At 41.1% G+C, this 26,888-nt stretch overlaps 1 protein-coding gene across 1 annotated transcript; it reads right to left on the bottom strand.

The window, feature by feature from the left end:
- Positions 1 to 1,071: 1,071 nt before the first annotated feature.
- LOC126651948 (ADP-ribosyl cyclase/cyclic ADP-ribose hydrolase 1-like) lies at positions 1,072 to 26,888 on the bottom strand. The gene is made up of 8 exons (XM_050338419.1): positions 26,598 to 26,888; positions 12,111 to 12,240; positions 11,307 to 11,442; positions 10,443 to 10,525; positions 8,652 to 8,728; positions 7,838 to 7,930; positions 5,362 to 5,448; positions 1,072 to 2,761 (listed from the first exon to the last, which is right to left on the bottom strand). The coding sequence occupies exons 1-8, from the start codon at positions 26,834 to 26,836 to the stop codon at positions 2,680 to 2,682; spliced, it is 927 nt and encodes a 308-aa protein (XP_050194376.1). The 5' UTR covers positions 26,837 to 26,888; the 3' UTR covers positions 1,072 to 2,679.

The following is a 26,888-nucleotide window of genomic DNA, read 5'->3' as shown; positions in this document are numbered from 1 at the left end:
TTCTATAATTATGTGCAATCAAACACAAGGGCAAGAGAGGGCTATCAGGGAGAACAAATATTTCTGTATTTCATTTGTTATCTAATCTCATAAATTTCATAATTGCGGGTTCTTGTCAGGTTAAGTGCATCAAAGACTTGGGGAGCAGCAATGCTGTCACAATAGGGTCATAGCTTCCCCGGTGCTGCGTGGTTATGGGAGTGCATAATGTTGATATCACCTTATCACACAGTAACTCAGATTCCTCCTGTGTTTCTGGGCAGTGCTCTTTGGTAGCATTTGCTGTGGGCCTGGGGAACAAACCAGTCCATTTACCTTGAGCAAATTATAGCAGAGTTAGCTTTCTTGGACTGAAAGCACATTTTCAAAACCCAGCCTTTATCAAACCATATTACAAAATATTTCTTCCCTTTAGGGGGGAAAAATGTATAGATTATTTTTCCTTTTATTTAGTTCTCTGTGAACTTGGGACAGTTTCTATTGGTTGGGGACGTTTTTTGGTTTATAAATTTTAAGCAGAGCAATAGGACTTGGAAGTATACTTGGCTGGTAGGGCATGTCTGCATAGCATTTCGAATGTGGGATCATGCATGATAAAGAAGTTTGTTGGAAAAGAGATCACTCATGTTCTGCCATGTATGTAATCTGAGCAGCACAGACTTGCCAGCCACCTGTGTCACAAAGCCATCACTTACCCCAGCACAGTTGCCTGTATTAAGTGTGCACCTCAGCTTCCAAAACCACAATAGGCTTCTTAGTATCTTACTACTTAACCACTGATAAGAACAATCATCTTTCTCCACTATTATGACCAAGAACAACATCGATATGTATATGGATGTCTGTAATCCAGATAAAGACTCAGGATGTTTCCCTTCCAGCCACCTACAAAGACCATGACAGATGAAGAGTACAGTCTGTGGAGGATGTGCTCTGTGACCTTCCTCTGCTTTCCTGGGCAAGTGTATGTGGTGTTTCACACACTGAATGAATTTCTGAGTTATTTTTAGGAAGTGGCTTATTTTGGTCTTCTGAGGATCCTTCTTTCTTAACTTCCAGAGTTTAAGTAGAATGTGAAACTGAATTAACAACATTTACTATCAGCAATTTTATTACAGATCTTGATTTTACAGTCAACATTTTGTATTACAAGAGAAGAGGTACGTACAAAAGTGAGCATGAAGACAAACTCTTCACTGATAGTCAGAAGTACCCTATTTAGAAGTATTGGTATGTATCTGTGTTGATGCCTCTAAGTAGTTACATAACAGAGTGCAAATAAAAATATATTTCACTTAATATAAAAATTATGGGTGAGGTCTTGGGTGTGGTCCAGCCATACTCAGTGCAGGCCCTCTATTGCTCTTTCAGAGAAGAGGTTTATGCAGAGATGTTCGAAATTACACCAGCTTGTGTAGCTCCATAAACATGCTGTGCACTCTGGGTAGTCACTAAAACATATGGCGTTATAACCCTCTGCCTGTGGGATCATGGAAACCTCAGTCTGCCTAATGGATTGGCAACTGCTGGTGACAACACTGGCACCTCAGCACTAGGAGCATCCCTGTAGCAAAGCCTGCTCTGTTCTCTTAGTGTCACTGGCACTGCACAAAGGCACTACAAAGGCGGCCACAAGTTGGCCTCAGGTATTTGTTTGGTTATAAACACCGCATCTGACTATGCACATGAGACTGCTAAAATAGAAATCAAAGGAAATCAGTGAAACCTGCTGCTTCAGTGTACTATAGCAAGTCTATGCTTGTGAATTATACACCACAAGGCATCACCTTTCACCTCAGAAACTGAGGTCAAGAGAGACTCCTTATTGTGGCAACTGTTTGATGTTTGTTTCTATTCCACTGGATGCCCAAGTTGTGGCCTGAGGGACCTTTTATCAAAGTTGGAAGGCTTGCACTTACTGCTATATTAAGAACAAAATGTAATCTGAACTGCAATGATGTTTCCAGCAGGATTTAATGGGGCTATCTGAATCAGTCTCACTATTTTCTCTCCCAGCTGCACACTCAGCAGTTCTTACAGATGCTGGCAACCCTTCGAGTAGTTTCTGGTATTTTCTTGGCTCACCTCAACCCAGCCATCTCTCCACCAGCTGCTTACTGTGATACCCATTAAAAGGCAAGAACACTCTGTAAACCGTTGCTTGTTTTACCTTCTCAGAGGTGCCATAGTTCCTGGGAGAATACCCTGTGCCGCTGGGCAATGTTCCCTTTGGGGAATGTTGCACCAGGGCATGTGTAGCATGCCCTGATTATTTCCTACCCAGCCTTCCAGCAGGGAGGAAGCTGAGTTTGATCTGGGCAAATTCTGCCTCTGCTGGAAAGCCTCTTTCTTCTCCGTGGATGCCCCACAGAATTCCTGCTCTCTGCCTCTGGAGAACTGTACAGGAGGGAGTAAACTAGGGCACAGCTAGCTCTGTTCAGCTCAGTTGCTAAACATGGCTCTGACCCTTCTGAAATAGTATATTTGAATGCGTGTGTGTACAGTATCACACCTTAAATATCATCTCCTGCTATTTGCCTGTTAGTATCACAGCAAGGATTTCTGGTTATGGACTCGGTACACACCACGCTACTATTTATCGCTCTAAGCTATGTAGTCACATCTTTTCCAGCTTTACACACAAATGATGAAAATCTTCATATCATGAAGGCCACCCTTTCATGGAACTGCCGTGCTATTGGTGCAAAGTCTGCAGTCTGTGTGGTCAGGGTTTTGCACACACTGAAGGAGCTGAACTGGCCTGAGATAAGACACAAAAACAAACAAATATTTAGTAATCACTTTGCAAGTACAACAGAATAACTTCACAGTTAAAAGCAATATGAAAGTCAAAGTGCAGGTTACACCTGTGTTTATCAAGCAGATATCTTTTCTTAGGGTAATTCTCTTTGATCTTGCTGCGGAAATGTAACTTTGGTGTTTATAGGGACAGGAGCAAGCTGGCACAAAACAAAGTAGGATCTGACCTCACAGCATGTCAGCTCTGCTGCAATATCAAACATAATTATGAAATAGAAGTAAGATCTTTGGCACAGACTGCAGACCTGCTGCCATTCTGGAAGTTCAGTTACTCACTGGTAACCCCTACTGATACAACATAAAGCTCTTGCTATCAATGTCAGATATTAGATTTTTTGCTAATACATCCAGTAAATCTTTTTTTGGGGTTACTTCTGGAAGACACTGTAGACATGGACAAAAGCAAGAGGACATGATCAGCATCAGTTGCCACGTGGCATGAAAAGCCAGATGCTGATACAGACCCACGCAGTTCTGTTTATGATGACTGCAGGGGACTGAAGCTAACTTGCATGATCTATCCTAGCTAGTTGATGTAATCTTTTTGGATTCTGGTAAAGCATTTTATATTGTCTCTCACAGGATTCTTGTGGACAGAATGTCCAGCACACAGCTGGATAAACACATCATGTGTGGGTGAGCAGTTGTTGCTCATGGGTCGAGCTCAGAGGGTAATTGTGAATGGGGGAACATCAGACTGGCCACCTGTCACTAGTGGGGTTCTGCAGGGCTCCATCTCAGGCCTGTGCCCTTCAGCATCTTCCTAAATGACTCGGACAGAGGACTGGAAGTGATACTAAGCAAGTTTGCAAATGACACAAAACTGGGAGCAGCTCTTGACTCCCTTGAAGGCAGGGAGGCCCAGTAGACAGATCTGGACAAATCAGAGGACTGGGCAATCCCCAACCATATGAAGTTCAACAAGAGAAAGTGTCAGATTCTGCACCTGGGATGGGGTAACCCCAGATGTTCGTATGGACTGGGTAATGAGAGGCTGGAAAACAGTGCCATGGAAAGGGACCTGGGGGTCCTGGTCAATGGCAAGTTGAATATGAGTCAGCAGTGCCCTGGTAGCCAGGAGAGCCAACTGTGTCCTGGGGGGCATCAGGCAAAGCATTGCCAGATGGTTGAGGGAGGGGATTGTCCCACTCTGCTCTGTGCTGGGGCGGCCTCACCTTGGATATTGTGGCAGTTATAAGAAATATATATGTAAGAAAGATATTCAGCTATTAGAGAGTGTCCAAAGGAGGACAAAAAGATGGTGAAGGGCTTCAAGGGGAAACTGTATGAGAAGAGGCTAAGGGCACTTGGTCTGTTCAGCCCGGAGAAGAGGAGACTGAGGGGAGACCTCATTGCAGTTACAACTTCCTTGTGAGGGGAAGAAGAGGGACAGGCACTGATCTTTTCTCTGTGGTGACCAGTGATAGGACTCAAGAGAATGGCCTGAAGTTGTGTCAGGGGAAGTTTTAGGTTGGATGTTAGAAAAAGGTTCTTCCCCCAGAGGGTGGTTGGGCACTGGAATAGGCTCCCCAGGCAAATGGTCACAGCACCAAGCCTGGCAAAGTTCAAAAAGTGTTTGGACAATACTTTCAGTGTGACTCCTGGGGGCGGTCTTGTGCAGGACCAGGAGCTGGACTCAATAACCCTTGTAGGTCACTTCCAACTCAGCACATTTTGTGATTCTGTCACTCTGTAATACCCAAACAGGAATATATTGCTCTGCCTCCAAAATTAAAGTCCTATCACTTGTTCACTTGTCTACTTTGCAGACCAATTTTTCCTTCCTTAAAACTATTGCCACAAACTCAGTCATTTACAGAAATATGTGTTTACTTTGGAAATGTTCTTATCCAAGTATGAGTCCTTGATACTGTAAAGCTGTTCCTGACCGATAAGACATAAGCAATATTGAATCTTTTCTGCTTTCCTAGTATCACTAAAGAACAATTTCAATCTCTGTGAAGGTCTCTGAATCCACACAGAGAGATAAAGGATCTTAGTATTTCCTCAGTAGGCCGATGGAGATTTCAGGCAAGTCAGGACTTGGGCTGCTGTTCCCCAGACTCCATTTTTCTTTTTCTCCTGACAATATTATAGTAATTAGTAATGCTTATCATGTCTCATGCCTCATTCTTTGACAAAGCAAATGGACAGAAACAAGCTCAAACTAAAGAGAAGGATGCCAACCTTGGTATCCTGCATTATCTGTATGCAGTAGGGAGGAAAGTTGCCTGTCTGTTTTGGATTATTTTAGGTAAAAGCCTGGTCAGATGAAAATCTGGAGGCTGGATTGGTCCTTCCTAAAAGCAAGTGAACATGCTCAGTGGGAGGTGCAGGACAGAGAGCAAGACCCAGACCCAGCAACACCAGGGCTGTAGCCCAGCTGGAAGGCCCTGAGAAGGACACAGCTACACTGGAGTGATGTCATGACAGTAAGGGGGAAGTCTGCTTTCACTTCTTGTAAACCTATATTAAGTCATGAGGTAGATGCAATGCTAATTTTATGTTAGGAAGTTGTCACAGGTAAGAGTGGCTAATTACCTGTAATTGTCTTCACAGATAATCTTAAAGTTTCGCTCTTCTAAGATGTTTTTCAGCCTCTGAATGGAATGACCTGAGCAGGATTCACTGCAAAGAGAAGACTTTTGTTAATTGTGTTCCTTGTGTGTACAAAAAGCTCAGCTAAATTCCACACTGTGTCACAGCTTTATTACAGGTAAGATTCTTTAAAGGCTTCCTCACTAATGTGCTGTAAAGCCCATTGGGTTCATGGAGTTACCACTGGGCCTTTGCTGGTAGGAAATATGTTTTGTTCAGCTGTGCATCTTGCAGGAAGACATCTGTGTGAAATAACTCAGTTCCATTCAGAGTTCAGTGTGTTTTACAACTGCTGTAGAGCTACAGATGGCTTCCATCCACAGGAGTACAATATAAGGCTCATTCAAATCTGTGGAAGAACAAAAGGATCAAGTCCTCTGTGTGATACAGCCAATCACAAAAATCAACAGCTAAGTCCTGGGTAGGAAATAAGATAGGTGGAAACAGATAGAAAACATGGGAGGAAGCAGGCTATGAGCACTGCTTGTTTGACTCAGTCTGTGGCTGCTGCTGCTTTGTTTTGACAAGGGGCTGTTTCAACCACTTTTGCAGTGGTAGGAGCTCTAACTTGTCTATTTCTTTCCCATCCCAAAGGTTACATGGAGCATATAGTCTTGTCATACCTTTGAGATCTTTATCTTTATGCTCAATTTGTGTGGAATAGCCCAAGGGGCCCTAAAGTTGTACTGAGAGAATTGACAAATGTCATAAGCACAGACAGAGACACTGCAAAAGAATTGTTACCTCAGGGTAAAAATCATCTCCTTATCCAGAGTACAGGACCCACTTCAGGGCAACAATACAATACTGGGGTAAATCCTGTTCCTAACATGTGACATTAGTGGAAAGCACAGACAGCTCTTTTTTGATCACTAGATTTGCTGGGTTATCAGTGATTCAACACAGAATACAAATCAGAAGACAAAAGGTATACATGTTATTGGAGTTACCCTCCATCTTTCTCCTTGAAAGTAAGTAGAAAATAAAGAGGAAACTGCTGTGAACTTGGTGCAGGAGGAGAATGTGTCAAGCAAGAGGGCACTGTCTTGTTGAAGCTGTTGATGGCTTTTCTGATGCTGGGAAATCATGGGACAAAGGATCCAGTGCTGTGTCTGGGAAAACTGATGTAAATATTACTCAGTGTGCTTTTCTTCAGCAAACCTCTGTGCAATGGACCACAGGAGTAAGCCTAGTGTACTGACCACAGCACAGGTGCACACCTGTGAGCTGTGACAGATATGTCAGCTTGTGTGACAACGAGACACTTCTGGGTGTTTGGGCTAGGGGAGTGGCTGCAGCACTGCAGCTGGTCCTGTGTCAGACAGAGAGGCTGGCTGAGCAAGGGTCCCTACTGGGCCCACACTCCTTCCTAAGTTGCACTGCATCATCACAACCTGATTCCTGACCCATGGCGCCAAAGCTGCTGTTTCTGCCATGGAGATCCTTAAGAATGGGAGAAACTGTGGCAGTGCATTACAACCATGAGAGCCAGAAAACAGGCTATGAAATTGGGGTCAAAGGCACTGAACTTTATGCTTAGTGCTTGAAATGTGGTAGATCTGCAAATGAATCTGATTGGGATGAAAAAGAGCACCGAGAAAGGCTCAGATGTGGTTTGAGGTCACTGTTCTGCTATGAAAAATTCCATGGCATTGGAATGGGCTGTCCAGGGAAGTGGTGGATTCTCCATCCCTGGAGGTATTTAAGAAGAGACTGGATGTGGCACTTAGTGCCATAGTCTAGTAACTGTGGTGGTAGTGGATCAAGGGTTGGACTTGATCTCAGAGGTCCTTTCCAACCCACCTGATTTTATGATTCTATGATTCTATTTAAGCTATAAATTTGTTATTAGAAATCACAAAATTATTTAGATTGGCAGGGATTGCTTGAGATCATCAAATTAGTTAAACCAATATCAGCTAGGGCAGTTGCCCAGGACCCAGTTATTTTTTGAGTATGTCCACAGATGGAGCCTCTACAGCATCTCTGAGAAACCTATTCCAGCATTCAAAATTATTTTCTCAAAAATGGCTGTGCTCAGCATAATTATACTATTCCTTTGGACAAACCTATTTTCCAGCTGTTCACCCTTGCAAACATAGCCTTCTCTCTGACTTCAGTGCTGCACCCACACCAAAGATCTGTAGAGCTCAGTGGGGTTGAAAAGAATTTAAAGGTCATGGGATCTCTTGAAAGCAAGGAAAATGTCACTGTGCCTTAGCCATAATTGTTCAGCAGTAGGTACAAAATAACCTAAAGAAAACAGCAGTACTAACGTTACTTTTTCCAGTAAAGCAAGCAGCTTAGGAGGGTAAATGTAGAGCAGGTTTCATGAGTTTAGGACAGTGCGACTGTCAGACCTAGGCTGTGCTGTCTACCTTTCACAAGCTGCACATCATTGCGTAGCATCGTGACTTACCTTTGAGGTCCACCGATGTCATGCATTAGCCAAATGTGTACTTCAGAGACTTTATCTGGATTTAGGTTAAAGATCTCAATACTTCCAAAGATGCTGTAAGGATGGGACATGAAACAGCAAAACACTCTTAGTTATCTGAGAAAGATGTACAGAGTGCGGTCCCCAAATAATAGTGATTATTAGTGCTGCTATTATTCTCAGTGAAAGAACATTATCTCACCAATGGATTTTCATAGACTATTTAATTGCCTTATGGTAAAATATTTTCTCCCAATTCTTATTTCACTTTCAGGAGAACTTTTGAAACTCTCTGCAGACAGAAACAAGCTGAAGTTTTGCCATTTTTAGTGCCTCTTCTCCTGTTCAGTTTCTTGGCTATTGCTTTGGCTTGGTGCCAGGGACACGAACGCAGCTGTTCCCCCAGCCAGCATATTCTTCATCTTTCAATATTATTCAAGACTGCACTTACAGCCAGGTAACCCAAGGATGCATCATCTGGCAGGGTAAAATCCAGTCAGTGCCATGAACCCTTAGAAATGTGTCATTCATGTTTAATGAATAAATAAACTGTAACAATAAAGGTACTTTGTGCAGTAAGAGCACACTGGATACCCCATCCACATACACTCTGAAAGATTTCAATTAAAGTTGCTGTACAGAAGGAGTTAAATGAATCAGCTCTACAACAACCAGTAGTTTAGACCCATATATGAGTTTTCCAAAATCCATTCTGCACAAGGACTCACTGGCAAAGGCACCCTCACCAGCATGCAGGCCCCACAGAGATATGCATGGTTGCATGGTGAGTCAATACCTGCTACTTCTGAAAGCTCCAGCTTCTATTGATCCATTGAGCATCACTTGAACCACACCACATGCTGCTTCTGCAAACTGAACAAAACCAATGGGAATTATACTCTGACACTGCATCCAGTGCTACATCAGACTTGGGGCTGGCAGAAATTACTGTGACTTCATTGATGTCATCAGAACTGTCTAATACAGGCAGCAGATCCAGCCAATATTTTTGCAAAAGTTTCTAAAGGCTACATCAAAACTGTGATAAAGCCTCATCAGCCAGCTGTGAATTGAATGAGGTTGAGTGGGACAAGTCAAGGAGACAAAGGAGTACAGCAACTTTGCTGTCACTGCTGGTTCCAGTTTTTATGGGGCTTTCCAGAGCCCCAGCAGCTACAGCTGTCTGTAGTAACTTAGAATAATCCTCAGACTGCTTTAGCTCAGTCCGTGAGGATGACCCAGAACAGAGATACTACTAGTTTAAGGACATACAAACCATCACATATTCATTTTCTTGTGACTCAGGTTCTGTGTTCTTTTGTGGCTTGGGATTTTTCTCCCTAGATATTTTAGCAAAACTCATCACAGTGTTTTGTTTGATTTGATTTTTAAATTACTGGGTCATATAATAACTGCTCTTTTATTCTTTAAAACTCATGCCCAAATATTTAAAGACTACTAAAGTCTATAAAGTATCTACTCTAGATATGTAATCTCTTGGTAAGACAAACAATTTTTAAAAAGCTTAATGCAAGTGACTGTACTTATCAGATCTTCCAAGTCCTCTTAAACAACGTGGCTCAAACTCAGATCTTGAGAGCTCAGAAGTTGCAGGGAAGTTTCATTATGTCTAACTTTCTAATGTAATGAGTTTTAGTAGATCTTAAATTTCTTTGGGTCAGGAAGCCTACAGTTGAGATACCTGACTCTGTATGGTGGTTTTATCCCTCCCAGACTTTGGAATTAGGGAGAATGAATGAGAACATAGAATCCATTTTAGCATTGGAAAAATTATGCACACTAGTTTCCTCACAAAGCAATTAATTATTTTACAGTGAGTAGACTTTTTCTTATGTACATGAGAACTGAAGCATGCAGAAATGCTTGTTTTCCACCTGGGCAGTCATCTACTGAACAGTCATACCAAGAGTGAAGCCTTGAGAGACATGTAAAATTAAAGTGATACAGGACATCAGGTTTTTCTCTGGCAGTTTCCTGTAAAGTGCTGATTTGACAAAGCCAGGCTAATTGCTTAACTGGAACTAGCAGGATCTTGTTCATGTGACAGGAGCTGGCATGATCATATGGGTGGGGACATTACAGGAACCTTGCCAGATACTGATGGGGGAGGATGTGCTCTTCAGGTTTATTCCAGGAACGTGTAAGGGGATTCTCAGCTGCTTCGAAAATTTTTATGCCAATCTGGGCACTGCTCTCCACATTAGCATGCTAAAATGTATTTCACTGTAGCAATTTCATTCCTGTGATTTAATTAAGGTGGTGATAGTTTTAATTACAAGCATTATTTGCAGAGCCTCAGCAGTCTGCCAAGGGTTGTTCTAGATGCTGGCACTCAGTCTCCATCCACAAATAAGAATGCCCAAACTGCAGTGACATTAAATATCGTACGTAAAATATGGAACATATTTCCAACACCATGATTTTTAGCACCCAGAGCTAAAGCTCTTGTGAACTTCTACAATTCTATTTTTTAAGTCCAATCTGCAAACTCACATTTTTTGGCAGTGTCAGGAACTTAATGCCTTTCAAGACTCTTGGGTTCATGAAGATTTATTCTAGATCTTACCATCTTGGATGCCATTTTCCAGAACACGGAGCTGGGGTTGCTCTCACATTCACTTCGTTTTGGACAAGATTCATAGTTGATTCCTGAGAAGATGTTTATAGAATAGCTAAGGTTAGAATAAATATTGTTGCAATGCTTATATGGCTTTGCCAGTTGATTAACAATGGCAAAAAGATTTGCCTACTACCAAAGAAAGAAGGCTACGTGAGGAAAGGGCTCTGGGGGAAAAGGAATTTGCATGTGTTCAAAGGTCTTCCCACTTCACACACGTTTCAGGGAGGGACCTGCAGACCCCATATGACAAATGATTCTCAGAAAACTGAGAAGGGAAAACACATAGTCCCAAATGTGAGAAACAGGCTGGCTCTTTGATAAACACTGATTGCTTTGAAAAATTAAACTTTGTCCAACATTTCCAGTAATTCCATCCCAGTTCAAAGGTTGTAGCCTTAAGCACCAACCAAGGATTCATGTGGGCAGCAATACCCCCAGGGAACCCGAATGCTGCCCTGACACTTTGACTGGCCTATGACCAGGTCCTTTTTGAATGACATTCCTGTTTTGCAATTTGTAACACTGAAGTCAAAGGGAGGAAGCAAGCAAACTAGGTAAAGAGGGTTAGATGTGACTGTTAGTCCAAGCAGCAATTTGGTGTTAAAATAATATCTAAAGTTGTAGTTTTTAAATTAGGTTGAGAAATCAGTATTATTTTCAGTTTTCCATAACATGGTGCATAACAGTCAAGGTTTTAAACGAACTCACCAGAAAATAATGTGAAAAGGATTGTGTTTAGGTGTAGATACACGAAAGAAAATCTATAATTCCAGTGTTTCTATTTGTTTTGCAAAAAATAAAACTTATTACCTGGGGCAGAGGGGTCTCCACACCATGAAATCCTATCAGCCATATAACCCAACAAGGTGTCTTCCAAGGTAAGGAAATTTTGATTGGATTTTGTATAACGATGAACAAGGTCATTCGTCTTGCTCCAAAACAGTGACTGTGAAATAAGGTACAATGTCTGATAAGTCATAGTTATACTAGAGCTGGTCAAAACCTTTTCCTGCAGAAAACCAAAAAGTTCATGATAATGAAGGAGCTTTAGTTTTTACTGAAATGGGGTGAGATCACCTTAGTGGGTCAGTTCTTACTTGTGCAGCCCATGCTCCCATATCCAAAATATTTTTGGGTGATTTTTTTTTGTGGACATGTTCAGCTTGTGAAGCATTTTGAAGGAAAGGTTTTGATTAGTTCTCACAGGATATATACCCAATTTGTTGTTTGTTTTTGAGTCGCGCATGGAAGAGCAGCTTCTTGGAAGCAGCGTCCCTCTAACAGCAAGATCCCATGCTCCTTACAGAGAGCCACATGCTCAGGGAACAGGGACATCTCTGTCACTTCACCAGGATGACCCTTGAGGCAAGCCTTATGCAGGGATGATTCCCAGAGATAGGAATGGACAGAGTTTGGAGTATGGACAGGGTTACTGGGGTCCAGAGGTGATAACTGCAGGACTGTCGCAATAAGTGCAAAAGCAAAATATCATCCTCATCAGCCTACAGACCCTCACAATTGTTATGGACATGATCCCATCACTCAGAGCACAACAGAGACATGGCATCCCACTGCAACTGAACTTTTCCAGCCCACCATGCATTGTGATGTTACCTTGTTACAGGGTATAGGATGACTTGCTAACTCCATTAAAGGCTGATAATCTTCTGATGTGATATTACAGGGATTCTTGTAAATGAACGCATCTTTTAATGATTCCCATATTTTTAGGCAATCCTTATCTCTGCCAAAAGATTAAAACATAGTTAACTAATGTTTATGAGTATTTGTGTCTGTGAAAGGTTCTCCTGTTATGGTCAAACACTATGGATCAGATATTAAAAGAATTCCAACTATGCTCAGGCATCAAATACTTCATCCATTACAAAAGCAGAGTATCTTTAGCAAATTAAGTATGAACTGAGGAATGAACAGTTCCAAAACATCTTTTTCTTTTTCCTGCATTTCAAATTACTATTTATTGCAATATCTGAATGTCATCTATGTTTTTATCTGTTAAAAAGAGCAATGCTTATATCACATAACCAAAAGACCAAATTTCTTGATTATTCATACCAAATCATGAGAAACAAATGGCTTCTCGGACTATAGCTTGTACATTTTAAAAGTATGGCCAAAGGATACTGTTCCTTCAGGTACAACAAGCCAAAAATATGCCACATGTCTCCCTGCAAAGAATTTGACCTTACAAAAATAATATCTATAATTTTATCTAACACAAAAGCAAGAGTCTAGCTGTTTTGGACCTGAGGTTATTTTTATTTATGCACTAATTTTCAGCTATTGACTTTGCTGGAGCCACAGCTGATTTGCACAGGTATATCCAAGAACCACATCAGATGCTTGGTTTCCGTGGGTCCTAATCCTTTTGCTCTCCCTGGCATTGAGTCAGAGGAATTCTGCTGAATTTACATGAGGGATCTGCTTCACACCCACAAGACTCTGTCACCTTAGCCTACACTTGTTTCTTAAGATGCTGCTTTGTCAGCCTAGGAAATAAAGCACCTCTCTGCTCACAGAAGTAGGACTCCTTTGGTACTACCAGGAGGAAATTTCAGCAAACAATCATATCTCTGTACTGAAGAAGTGCCATGGGGGTTGCACCATAAATAACATTTTGGATGGCTCAGGACATTTGCTTTGTTGTTCTTGAGGTAATGAGTGAAAACTCTGCACTTTTAGAATTCATAATTATTGTCTGTCTAGTATGTATTCTCAGGGCTGTCTCCCACATGTGCACTTCCCTTCCTATTTATGTTCCCAGAGTTTCAGTGGCACATGGAGAGCCTGCCCCTCACATTACAGCAGGGACAATAATGCAGTGATTCTGCATCCTTCTCTTCCCCATTTTTATGTAAATTTAAAAAGCCGACTGCATCATCCTAATGTCTGCATGTCTCTATAGAACTCTTTTGACTATCTTTGAGTCATCCACTCTTTCTTCACTGTTTGCAATCACCTCCCACTGTGTTCCCACTAAAAGCCATTTGAAGAATGGACTCTGTCTTGTGTGGAGAAACTGATGCCTTCAGAGCACTATAAAAATAGCACTGATCGATTAGTACTTGACAGACACACAGCTGCAGGCTTTGTTACCAGTTGGTACTCAGGTAACCTGTAGGATTTGGAATCTGATTAGTCTTGAAAATAGTCCTTGAGGAACTAAGAAAAACAGTAGTAACTCATCGAAGATTTCCAAACATTTCCAAGTTAATCACTTGTGTGATTTCATTCCTACTACTGAACTTGATCATGATTTTGACTGAGTGTCTACTTGAGGATCAGAGAGGAAACTGGAATGCAGAGAGCTGAGCTGCTTGTATTACATGGGTCACGCCCAGACTGTGGGACTCAGAACCACTTCCTCCCTGTCTGGACATAAATTGTCTCCTTCCCTTCCTATGTTTATGGAAAACAAGTATCACACAAAGAGGAGGCTAAACTCTGTCTGTGTCCAGAAGAAAGTGAGAGCACTTAACAGCACCACATATCAGAGGGGATTGCCTCTGTCAGACCCACTAAAGGGGCTTGGGGCAGTATCATATCAGGAGGGACCAGGCAATCCACAGGAAGATGTCCTAGACCTTTCCTCTCTTCTGCCTTTATTTAGGCAGTAAAAAATAATCTAATCTAGTGTTATATATGATATTGGTTATTGGGAGGTCATCCCACGAAGGTGTCTACAGAGCAAGTTCTCATGTTCCAGCTTTTTCGATGATTTTTTACAGGGCAATTGTCTTTTATCCAAGAGCCTAAATGCATTTTCAGTTACAGTCACTGCAGAAATAAGAAGCCAAACTGCAGGTGCTGTAGGAAGCAGTCATTGCTTTGCTGTTGCACTGTTGTGTCAGTGAGAATCCACGTTTTACTTAGCAGGATTTAACTTGGGTGTATTAAATTTTCTCCTGGAGGAACCTTTCTCTGGCTGCAGAGTGCAAATAACTAATAGAGACAATACTACAAACTTTGGTACTTTATTTTGGGGCTAGGAAGTTGTAAATACTTCTCCCTGCCAAAAAGGATTTTAACACAGCCACACTCAGTCAGCCAAAGGAGAAGGCTCTTGCTGATCAAGGGGTGACATTAGAGAATAGGCAGCTCTCCCCTTTGCTCTGCACAGTCAATGGTTATCATAAAGATGATTTGTAGGGCTTGGCTGTGAGCACAGGTACATCTCACAGACATTTATATGGTTCACACTTTCTAATCTATCAAATGATTTGTCCTCCTGGCAGAGCTCTTTTTTACTTTTTTTTTTAAGCTACTCCTGAAACCTGTTATGTGTAGCAGTGCTAACAGCCACAGGTGACAGCTGGGTACCTGTTGATCTATACTTTCATATTGCAAAGTTTTTTTTAAGATTGGTCTCAGAAGACAAAATATTTTTCAAGGAACCATAAATAAACCTGGTGGATTTGGGGTTTTTTTTTATTATTTCCAAGCAGAGAGGTAAGTGATAGACATTTAGATAGCACATTTCTGCTGCTGGACTTAAGTCATGGCCACGAGAGGCACAAAGTAACAACCAGTGAGGTGATTCACCATCCTGCTGAGACAGATTGCTGAGTCACAAATCCAAAGCATCAGTTTTCTAGCCTGTCAAGACACCAAACTCATCACTGGATGATTTTTGTCGATGTCACTAATATCTGAGAGAAGAGTCTTTATCCACAGTCCTGGTAGAGCTGAGCCAAACTGTATGTTTAATGTCATAGAAGTTGGTAGGGTTTGGCCTTCAAATGGAGGAAGCTCTTCTACAGCTGGTAATCAACAGGTACTGTTAATTGTACCACACAGAAGAATGATAAGGCATGAAGATGGGCTTTTATGGAAACCAGGCAATTTCAGCATTGTTTTAGAAATCAAAATACACATTCTCTGTAAAAAAATACATACAGAAGCTAAACAGTCATTTGCTTCTGCTGTCCTCACCTATCAACATACAATACTATCAACATGTATATTTTTACAACTGAATAAAAGTAATTCATTGATTTGCCATTGGAAAGCTATTTCTCAGATATGAAACACAAGTTTTGCCTCACATCCCAAAGAGATTACCAGTCACACAGAACTGTGATTTTAGTTTCTATATGAAAAAAAAAAAAGTACTGAAAAGGCTTTAGGACCTGCTAATCCCAACTCCAGGAAGATATGTAATTCTTTCCAGCCTCACTATTGAGGTAGACTCTCTTAATAAAGTTTCACCTGACCCTTTTTCCATCACAGAAAGAAAATATTTGCCTGGTGTACAACATTTAACTTACATGGAGCAGAGGTAAGGGCAGAAACCTATTGAATCTCTGGGCCTCCTGAAAACAATATGAGAAGTTTTCTGGCATGTGGTATGCTAAAAATTCCAGCAAGAACAGCTTCAGGTTGAAACAGGCCCATCTGCCTTGCCAAAAAAATGCCTGAGAAACAAACTGTCCTCTTAAGGCTGCTACCAACTTCTAAGTCACAAAATGTGCTGATTTCAGGTTTTTTCTGCATTTACAAAAGAAAGGCTGCAAAAGAGATCCTCAGTCTACCGGTTAATTAAATTTATCTAACTCAGATAATTCAGAGCCCATGGTGATTACTCTTATGTCCCACACTCTGGTTTTTGTTTGTGTATTTTGGGTTGTATACTAACTAATTCTGCATCCTATCTGCATATATTATCCCTTTATGCACAATGGATTTCTCCCTTTGAGGTTAACTTCATTTATGCGGAAATATTTAAGACCTTTTATTCTACTACAGACTCTGAAATATTTACTCCAGAATCAGTGATAAATAACATAAATATACTCTGTGGTTAATTTTTTCAATTTTTTTTTTTCTAATGAATAGAGTTTGGGGAATGCAAAATGATAGCAGACTTAGATTTAACATTGTGAAACCTGTTGTAAACTTGAAACGTGTAACTCTTTCTCTGGAAAACAAGGATTGAAGAACTTGCCTTAGAACCTTTTGGAGGCAGAGACTCTACCCTAAAGTCAGTATAGCATCAAATAAAGACTGGGATACAAAAAACCATTAAAATTACATTTCCTTGTTAAATCCAAATGTTATACACACTGCAAAGCATATCCTTCATTTGTCCTTACATTTGGGTAGAAGTTACATTTTCCAATAAATTTGAGTATTTCTATCCATTTGCTTTGTATATGAATATCACATTAATCTATCAAATGAAAGCTGGGGCCAAGAATATTTCCATTATCATCTATCCCAGCAGCCAAATTTTAATGTGCATATTAGAAAAATGGACAGTTTCTGCATCATTATTTCTTGCATATCTATACACTAGTTTGGCTAACCTTGAAAGAGCATCTTTACACTGAAAGGAATAAGATGGCATTGAGCTACCTGGTAACTACTGTTCTTACAAATCTTTTTTCTTTGTTTGTAATTTTCTTTCTTTTTCCTTAACTGGACATGACAGAACAAATTTATCCCCACTTGAAATCAATTTCATCTGTATAATATCAAGGATAAGTTTCATCCCTGCTAATTTCAGTTACACCATGAACTTGTTTTCAGTTCAGCACTGGACTGAGTGGATGCTTAAAACATCTTAAGAAAGGCTTTTCCTTGGGCTGTGTTGCCTCTAGTTTTCTACTCAGAAATTTGAGAGAAACGCTTGAAGTGTGGGACCCATTGCAAATTTACAAGTGAAGAACAACTTCCAGGCTTTATTCTGGAGAACTCAATCAACTCTGCCCATGTTTTTTTCAAATCACCCTACCAGTCAGAAATGCTTCCTTGGTGAGATCTGTTCTCCCCTGCAATCAATAATAGCTTTTCCAAGGTCCAGAGTTTTATTTGTAAAACATTACAATGTCTTTAGGCCACACTGAGATTTTAATTGTGGCCCTGTGGTGAGGCTCTGAAGTTACAGCTGGGACAGTTCTCTGAGCCCATGTACCTACCCTTTGCAGGGATCAAACCTCTGCACTTTGTAAAAGAAAATCCTTCTGGTTTGCTACCACCACTAGCCAAAACAGTGATGAACCTCAGCACTCAGACATCTGACTCTTTAGAAAAGTCAGTGAGATGTTTGTGGTTATAACAAAGCAACTTGAAAGCATAAAACCAGTTCACACTCTTCTGAGGGTCTAAGGCATGGTCTTCACCTGTAAAGGCCCAGACATCTGAGGAGAATGAATATCAAAGGAACTAAATGGTGTTGCAACATTTCTGCATTTAACAGACCCATCTTTGCCTGTATCAATTTATCCACTGCATTTAAGTAAACTGTGGTGGCTGCAGACAGTGATGCAATTTACACATCCATATTCAATCTGTTTTTTCATGTGAGTTTATGAGTACCGCTGTCTTCATGGTTTCAAAAGTTATGCAAGGAGCAGTAACTTTATGTCTGTGTTAAGAGGAAATACTCTGAAACCCAGAATACTTTTCCTAACTTTTTTACCCTAAATATTTCTGCTTTTTTCTTCAGCTTTCCTCCAGCCTTACCATGTGTTTGTTAGAGCATGGTGCTAGTAACACCAAGGTTGTGGGTTCAATCCCTGCATGGGCCATTCACTTAAGAGCTGGACTCCATGATCCTTGTGGGTCCCTTCCAACTCAGAATATTCTGTGATTCTGTGTCTCACTGCTGCTTTGGAGCAGGTTTTTTTGGAGCTTCTGCCAAGGATAGCCCAGGCAGCTGTGGTTGGAATTCTCTGCAATCAGCTTGAACTTCGAGCTAAAATCAAGGAGAACACTGCCATCTCGTGGGAGAGGGGACTTGTCAGGAGCAGGAGCTAAATTCAACCCCGAAGGTGAGCAACCCTTCATGCCAATTGACGGCCCAACCCGTCCCAGAGCAGGGAGTTCGAAAATGGGGATGTGCATACAACGGATCGGCTTCCTTCCTATTACTGTGGCACCTAAACCCTCCCATGAAGTATCTTTGTCCTAAAAATTGGACAGATGTGAATTAAGAAGGCCAGCCAAAACACTGTCATCACTGAGCATTTGAGGACACTACCATCTGCTGGTTTTAGCATTAGGATAACAGGGGAAAAATTAGCAAGGTAAAAGATGAGGGGAAGAAAACAGACCTGTCAATCTCAGAGTTTTCAATAAGCACTGGCCTCTCTCTACCCATTTAGTTTAATTATTGCAAATGCTATGGTCTACCACCGTAACATTTATGGTAACTGACTTTTTTTCAACATGAAAATGAAATTACATGCTTGATTTCTTTTGGCATCTTGATTTTGTAAGTATTCCTTTCTGCTAATTATATATTTCAAAAGCCAGTAAAGAAAGCACTGGTGGAACTGACTGGGAATAGAGACAGAGATACAGAACACTGCCTAAGAGAAAGGTAACCTCTGGGAGGTTGCCTGTAGGTAGAGTAATTAAATTCCACATGGCGAAGAGGGGGAGCCTGGAGGTCTGGAAAAAGAAGTACTAGGTGGATTGCTGCTGGGTGCACCTCGGAGCTCTGTATGTTCCTGTATGAGAATGACCTGGAACAAAAGAGAGCTCCTCATCACACAGGTCCTTCACCTTCACCTTCGGCAGAAACGAGAAGATTTTAAAGGCATGAGTAATTGTGGCTTTGGTTTATACCTCCTAGAGTATTTTATGTGAGTCAGGAAGTGATGCTCCAGGACAACACTAAGCCTTATCGCCCTTCCAGGAAGGGCTGAGCCAAGAGGTGGCAGCTATAAACCAGTGAAGAGTTCATCTACATAAGCAGATTTTTTTGCTGGCTGGATTTCAGCCTCCCTGGGTGAATAAACAAGCTGCTTAGCAGATGGTGTTTTCAGAGATGCTCTGCAAGTGGGACAGAGCCTCCAGAAGAGCAGAAGTCTCACCTGGACTGCATTTTGACAGAGGGTCATAGTTGGTCTACAGTTTAAGCTTCCAAGTGAGGGCTGTGTCATCAACAGATGCAGAGGGAACAAATTTAAGCTGGCATTCTACCCTTTGACTAGAAGCAGTATTTTTAGTAAAGTTTTAATGTTATTATTAAACTTGGAAAAACACTTAGACAGCAATGATTTAAATAAAAATATGTTACAGCAGGGAAATGCTCCATAGCTTAATGTAGCTTCATTTTTTTCTCTCATAACATGAATTTGCACAACATTTTGGTTTTTCTTCTTCTTATAGAACTAGAGCGGCTGCAATGTAGCATAAATGCAGTAAGTCAGGAGAAGCCTCTGCTTCAAGTGTGGTGTGTGTCAGCAGGACATGGACAAGGGAACAGATCAGAGATTTAACATAACTGTGAGTGAGCTCCTTGCTAATACCTTATTTTGGTGTCATCTCCTGGGAAGATAGACTGCATCTTTAGCATATTTTTACCCTTGGACACTTGAGATAGACTTTCATTTGACCCTAGAGGGAAAAAGGGTCTATTCCTCCTATCCCTATGGATAAGCAAAGTTATATTTCCCCAGGGTGCTCTGAGGTGTTAAACAGTTCTCGAGTTTTAAACATACCTTAGCAATGACAGCTGAACAACTCCACCTCTGAATATGGGTTTATTTCACTGACATCTCTAGAGATATTACAGGAGAACTGAAGCATGGAAAGATGAGAGGGAACAAGATCCCCCCCTTTGAGCAACAGGCTCATAAAGCCATTTAATAATTTCAGTCCTAGGGTGGTGCTATAATTTAGACAGCCACAAGACACTGCCCCATAGAGCCAATTCTATAAAATCAGTAAACAAGAGAGCAGGCAAAGAACAGAAAACTAACTGACTGTGCACGACTAAATAGCTGCAAAAAGTTGCAGTGGAAAACTAAGCTGGACAGTATTTCATCAGCAAATACTTCTGATTAATGTGTAGAAGGCCAGTGCAGACAAAATAATATTCTCTCTAGTATCTGGGATTAAATCCAAAGAAGACTTTCCCTGCAAGGAGATTTTAATATATAATGGTGGGGTAATGGTGATGGAGTATGTGTAGGCTAATCCAAATGTGAAATCTGGATTATCCAAATTTCAATCCTAATTATTTTAAATACTACAGAATCTTTCAGTAAGAACCATTAAATATCTAACCCCTGTAAAATAAGTGTAAGAAGTTTATGAGAAATATATAGTATTTGAATAATATTTTTATATGATAATAACTCATTATAGACAACTGACAGGTGAGTTCACATATGACTGCCAAAGTGAGAGAAAAATTCAGATCTCAACAGCATTTCCATTCCTCAGAAGTACATTGATCCATGGAGAATGGAGAAAAGACAACATATCTTTTGAAATCTCCTTCTTAAATTTGCAGGATGCTGAGACCTTTGGTTGCTGTTGTCAGTGGAGTTACAGTGTGGGAGGGTAGATTTTCTGCACAGAACTGAGTATGAGGTTTGCACAAAACTGAGTGGCTTTTCACAGCCTGGCATTGGTGTTTATACACCAGAAGAGCAGAAATAAATATGTTGGTGATTAATTGTCTCAAGAACAAATAAATGACAGCTACCCATCCCCATATGAACTTGTCTGTTGCTAAAGAGAAAATTAATTCTTTCTAATGAACTTCCTTTAGAAAGAGATGACAATAAAACCCAAATAGAGTCCTATCTTAAAACCCTGAGTAGTTATGGAAACTAGCTTTAAACAACATGAGGACTCATTTGAAGGATGAACCATAGAGCCAGTAGCCCTGTCTCTATATTCTCAAGTGTTAATAACTGTCCATTTGTGCCTACTAAACATTATATTCCATTTTCCCATTAAAGCTCAGTACAGCATATCTCAATAGAAGTGTACCTTTAAGTAAGACCCAAACAACTGTTAACATTTATAATCATCTTATCTTTGTTACCAAGAAATTAAAAGAGCAATCAAAGTTGTTTGTCAGTATGTTAGAGGAAAACAGTTGTAAAAGAAGACCTTGTTTGAAACATTGAAGAACAGAAAAAATGAGAAACAGAGCATATTTCATACAACAAAATCTAACACAGAAAAGGTATTAAAGTCAGAGCTCTGGCACATGAAATACGGAGGGGAGCATTAACAGCATGAACAAAGGTTCTGACTTGGGTGTTTTAATAAGCAGTGTGTTATTATGATGATACAATGTCCATCTTAACACTGAGAGGTAAAACAGAAGTAACAACAAGATATCAACACCATTTCCATTAGAGAAGAGGTAAAATACTTCTTCATTACTCCTTGTCTTCCTTTCCCAGTGCATTAGGTAGTAACACCATACTCTTAAGAAGACTGACAGTAAAGGCTTCTCTTATGTAAGGCATATTTTCATAATGAAAAAAACAAATCTTGGGTAAGTTTCACAAATGGCTACAAAAAATAAGGCTAGGATTATTTTGACACTGAATCAAGTCGTGGCTGTTGTTTAGTGCCATGTTTGATGTGAAAATGTTAACAATCGGTGAAGAAACAAAAGAAAATGTCTAGTAAAGCATGAAGGCAAAATGCAAAAGTAAGCATAACACAAACCCCAGATTTCTTTCTGGAAGAAATTATGCTATGAATGCAATAGTATCTCACACAAAATCATGTTCCATATGTTCTTTTTGACAAAATATATCTCCATCTCTACAGGCTGTAAAGGAATTGAATGGCAAAATGCATTCATGGTTCTGCAGTCAGAAGACAAAGCTCTCCCGAACATGCACCAACTCTAACTAAATTTAATGGAACAATAGACTGTTAAAATTTGTTATAACAGGATTTGCCACTAATGATAAAAACAACACTGGTTGTTGTTTAATATAAATATAAATATAAATTATATTTAAGGGGGAAATATAACTTGTGGGTCCATACAAGATTGCATGAAAGATGACTAAAGTTCTTTGCAGCTTCATCATCAGGTTTTTGCACTGCTTAGTCAGGCACAGTAGGATTGCTGGGCCTGGCAGTCACATTGAAATGTGATATTGAAACTGCTCCACCTGCGTCCTGGGTGCTCTCTCACCGACAGAAGCTAGACAAAAAGTGACTTCAATCATTTTCAAAAAGTAAGTCCTTGCAAGCTTGTCTGAACACATTCCTGTGCAATGTGCTCTAGGACAATCCTGTTTGAGCAGGGAAGTTGGACCAGATGACCCACTGTGGTCCCTTCCAATCTTACCCATTCTGTGATTCCGTGATTCCGTGATTCCATGATTCTGTGAATCAGAAACTGAGAAGTGATTGTAGATGTGAGGGGCGAGCAGTCACTATCTGGGAATGAAAATTCTCTTGATCTGAAAATGTAAAATCAGTTTATTTCTAGATCAAAAAAAAGAGCATTGTTTATGCTCTGGGATCCGTGACTATGATCTTTGAGATAATGTGCCTTCTCCCTTCCTTCCCCAGGTCACAAAAGTGGTCCCTGACCTCAGCCTGCCATTTCATACCTGGTGAAGAGGAAAACTAAACCAGTTAACTTTGCATAAGCAAATTTCATGCTACACCTCTTGCTACCTGTGCTCTCCCCGGCAGGTACCAAGGTGCAAAACCATCGTAAGCAGCATCCTCTGAGCAAGGGACAAATTATTCTGTTGCCACAACTAGTCTCGACCAGCACAGATCTTCTGACTACCCTGACCCGTGCAGGTGAGCCTGCAGCGCTGTGCATCCCACTGTGCGCCCATCTCTGATTGCAAGGGAGATAAATTCTTGTAAACTTAAGTCTGCATTGCCCGAGACCCGGAAATGAGACTTGCCAGCGGTTTGTTAGCCACAAGAGGGAGTCCGTATTACTGGGAAGTAGAAAACGAAGTCATTTGAGGTCAAATTGTTTCTTCAGACCAAACTGCCTTTGGCATTTATTCAGCCAAAGCTACAATAAATACCAATGGCCACGGCTGATGAGTATGGAATTTTTGCAAGACTAGTGAATACAGAATTCCAGCTTCAGTTAATACTGAAGAAAAGGTAAGACTACCGAGCGGGGACAAACTATTGTTTTGGAGCCAGTATTTTCCAGGGAAGCCAAAAAAGAAATACTGTTCTTTTCTGTTAGTATCTAGGTGCATGACGCTGCGTGCAGGGAACAAACCCCTAAAGCCTGCTGCTTTACCATCCCCATTTTTTCCTAAAAAGGGGGCTAATATTGAAAATGCATTAGTGAAGCATTTGGTATTCCTTGTCTCTTTCTCACGAACTCTGGCATGACAACAGTTTTGCGCAGGAAGACTGAGGAAACTGTATGTGTACAAATGATAAGAGTGATCCAGCCAGCTGCAGAAATAAACCTGAGGACTGTGCTGCCCTCAGCCAGTTAAACAAAATTGTTACTGCCAGATGCTGTATATAGTACAGTGAGCAAGTTCAGTGCAGTGCCTCAATGTTTTGATGGATTTGAAGATAAAGTAAATCAACAGGACAAAACCTGATTGCGTGAGGTGTTTATAAAACCTGACTGCAGACAGCAACAGCCTTTCAGTGGCCATGCTGGGCTTGGGTTCAGCCCACAGTTTGCATGGGAAAAGAGAAGAGCATGACCAGAGCAAGATGACTGCATGGTGTGTGGGGCTCCAGCAAGATGAGGGAGAGAGCAAGGAGGTATCCTCAAGGATTAAAGAGCCGTGATAGTGAAGGTGTGCACTATAATGTCCGAGGCCTTCTCACATGATTTACAGCACACACTTACAAAAGGGGGATGTAGACTTGTGACTTCTGTTAAATCCATCTGTGACAGCTAGAAACAGTAAAAAGTCCATATTCATATATCAACAATCCCCTTTTTTTTTTTTCAAAACATGCCAGTTATTCCAATTTGAATGGCAGTCCAAAATGTAGTAAACATCACACTAACTGCTGCAGTGAGTAGATTTTATGTTCAGAAAATATCACCAAAGGTGGAACTTTGTGGCTCTCATATTAAAAAAAAAAAAAAGTAAAAATATGAGGAACTGTCCACAAGTTTAGTAAAAGCAGAGCTTTTAAACAAATGCACATGTTGGTGTAAGATTAAAAGGGCAAGAACAGAACGCGGACAAATTTATGAGGAAGTGAGAAGATTTCTAACCAAGGCAGCAGGGTTCCCACGGTGGGAGTAGTGGCAACAAGAGTCCTAGCAGAGTACAGGACACAGCTCAGCTCATAAGCCTGCTCATGTTTCTGCAGTTCCCTGTTCCTACTCCTTTTCTTTGATTAAGTGCACCACAGATCTCACACAACACAAGATCCAAGGCCTACATTAATGATGAAAGAGTGCAGGATGAAAGATTTGGGGCTCTCTGATGTGTCTTAAAGGCACTCATGTCATTATCAGAAGTGCCAGGCACAGAAGTGACTGGTTACATGACAAACTGCACCGAGCTCAGTGGGATCACAAACGAGGAATCTCAGGTTGGATTCCCAGAAAAGAACCTACATTTAATTCTCTGTTCAGGAAACCTCTTGAACGTTTTAGATGTACATAAACAAGCATATTTTTCCTTTTTCTGTGCTCTATGTCTCAGATAAATTTACCTCTTCAATAACATAAAACAAAAAAGGGTCCTACTATACAGAAGTCATTTAATCTGAAAGAAAGTGAGCTCATAGTCATGAAGTTATTAAACACTGCTGGATTATGAATAGCACAAAATACTATGCCTTGTATTAACAACCTTTTTAGAAAATTTACAATCACGTATTTGTGATATTTTTAAAAGTATTCTTAAATAACTGCTTAAACAAATCATTCCCAGTGATATTTGTAGTCCAGATTCAGACTGTGTTGTCAGTGAAAACATATTTACACAAAAGTGGTTTCTACATCTTCAGCACTCCATTTTAATGAAACAAGCATATGTAATAAAGGCTGTTAGGCTTCAAAACAATCTCAGATTTGAGTGTATACTTATTTAATAAATTAATGTATGCTTTTAGAAACATGCATATGATTTTGCAAAAACTTCAGAAGCTTTTTAATTTTATTTGTAGAAGAATCCTCCTTCCCTTCATTAAAGCCACTTAGGTATTTAATGTAAAGCATGGGCTTAAGTCTCTGCATGCTCAGGTCATGATTTTCCACGTGATCATTTCCCCTCAAATGCTGCAAATCAGCTTTTTCATACAGCACTGGATATCCAAAGCCAAAAGAAACCCAAATGCAAGCAAACTACAAACAGCTTTGCTCTCATTAACTCAATGTCATGAAAACAAAAGGTGGCAATTGCCTTTTTTAGGACAAATGCCAGGATGGTTTTGTCACCTGGCCAAGGTGTGGGGCAGCCCCACGGCGCTCAGCCCAGAGCGCAGGAAAAGTCTGTCAGTGTGTCAGTGCAGACACAAAATTGGGAAGATGGTGCCACAGAAGTGATGGATGGTTCCCTACTGAGAGACCTTGGCTTCTATGGATTCCTTCCTGAGGGTCTGGATGTTCCCAGTACCTTCCAGGAGGCCCAGGGCATTTCTTATCTCATACTCTGCCTTCCTCTGCAGGAAAGGGATCAGAAAATCAATTCTCAGCCCTAATACATTATTGCAGACCTGGGCCCAGGGAATCTCTTCTGTAGCAGAGGAGCAGTGGGCTGCTCGGAGTGTTACACTGCCTGCTGCAATGGCCTGAGCAAGGACCACCACTGGAGCAAGGTTTTGCCTGGGCTGCTGAGCTGGTACTGTGATCCAACTCTGTTTCTCCATGCAAGCTGTCTGCGTCTCACGCTTATCGCAAAATCTTATTCACATGCTAAAAGCATGTTTTGGATAACGCCGAGATACTTCACAATGCTTTTCTAACGTCTTTGCCTCTTCTATAAATGTGTGCTGAACCTTTTCCTTTCCTTTCTCTCCTGTGTAGTTTTGGTTACACGAGTGCAGTGTCGTATGACAAGATTTTTGGCAGATCAGCTTTACAGCAAACTGCTTCACCTCCACGAACACCTGTTAGAACCCAGCTTTTATTTTAGCTTTAGGGAAGTTGCAAGATCCATTTATGATTATGTTTTGACCTAGGATTAGTGTCACTCATATTGGCTCTGCAGGTAGTTTCCTTAGAAAGCCACTACCAGGGCACTGATGGTTCCTGTCCGGATACTTTTCTACAAAACAGGGGTCTCGCTCCTCTGATTTCTCTCTGCCACTGCACACCCGGTGGAAACGGCCGAGTGCAGGTGAGACACAGCTCTCTTCTGTTCACCTGACACCTGAGGCACGACTGAGACCGCTACTCACCCCAGCTCCGGGTACCGCTCTGTGATGTAGTTGTAGCATCTTCCCACGATGACTTCTTGCAGGTTCCTCGTGGTCCCTCTGTCCTTCCACTTGAGCATTTTGGGGCTGTCCTGCTGTTTCCCGTGGGTCAGGAGAGAGGCCAGTACGACGGCGAGGACGAGGGCGGCCAGTAGGACCACGATGCCCACCAGGAGCACGGTGCGCTGCCGCGTCCGGGCAGAGCCCTGCTGGAACGGCATCGCTGAGGGGCGGCGGCAGCTGCTCCCGCCGCCGAGGGACAGCGGCTTCTGC

The sequence above is a fragment of the Myiozetetes cayanensis genome, unplaced genomic scaffold (assembly GCF_022539395.1).
Source record: "Myiozetetes cayanensis isolate MyiCay16 unplaced genomic scaffold, myiCay2020 scf7, whole genome shotgun sequence".
NCBI classification, from domain to species: Eukaryota; Metazoa; Chordata; class Aves; order Passeriformes; family Tyrannidae; genus Myiozetetes; species Myiozetetes cayanensis.
The sequence above is the reverse complement of the archived record's forward strand: the minus strand, read 5'-3'. Positions and strand labels throughout refer to the sequence as shown.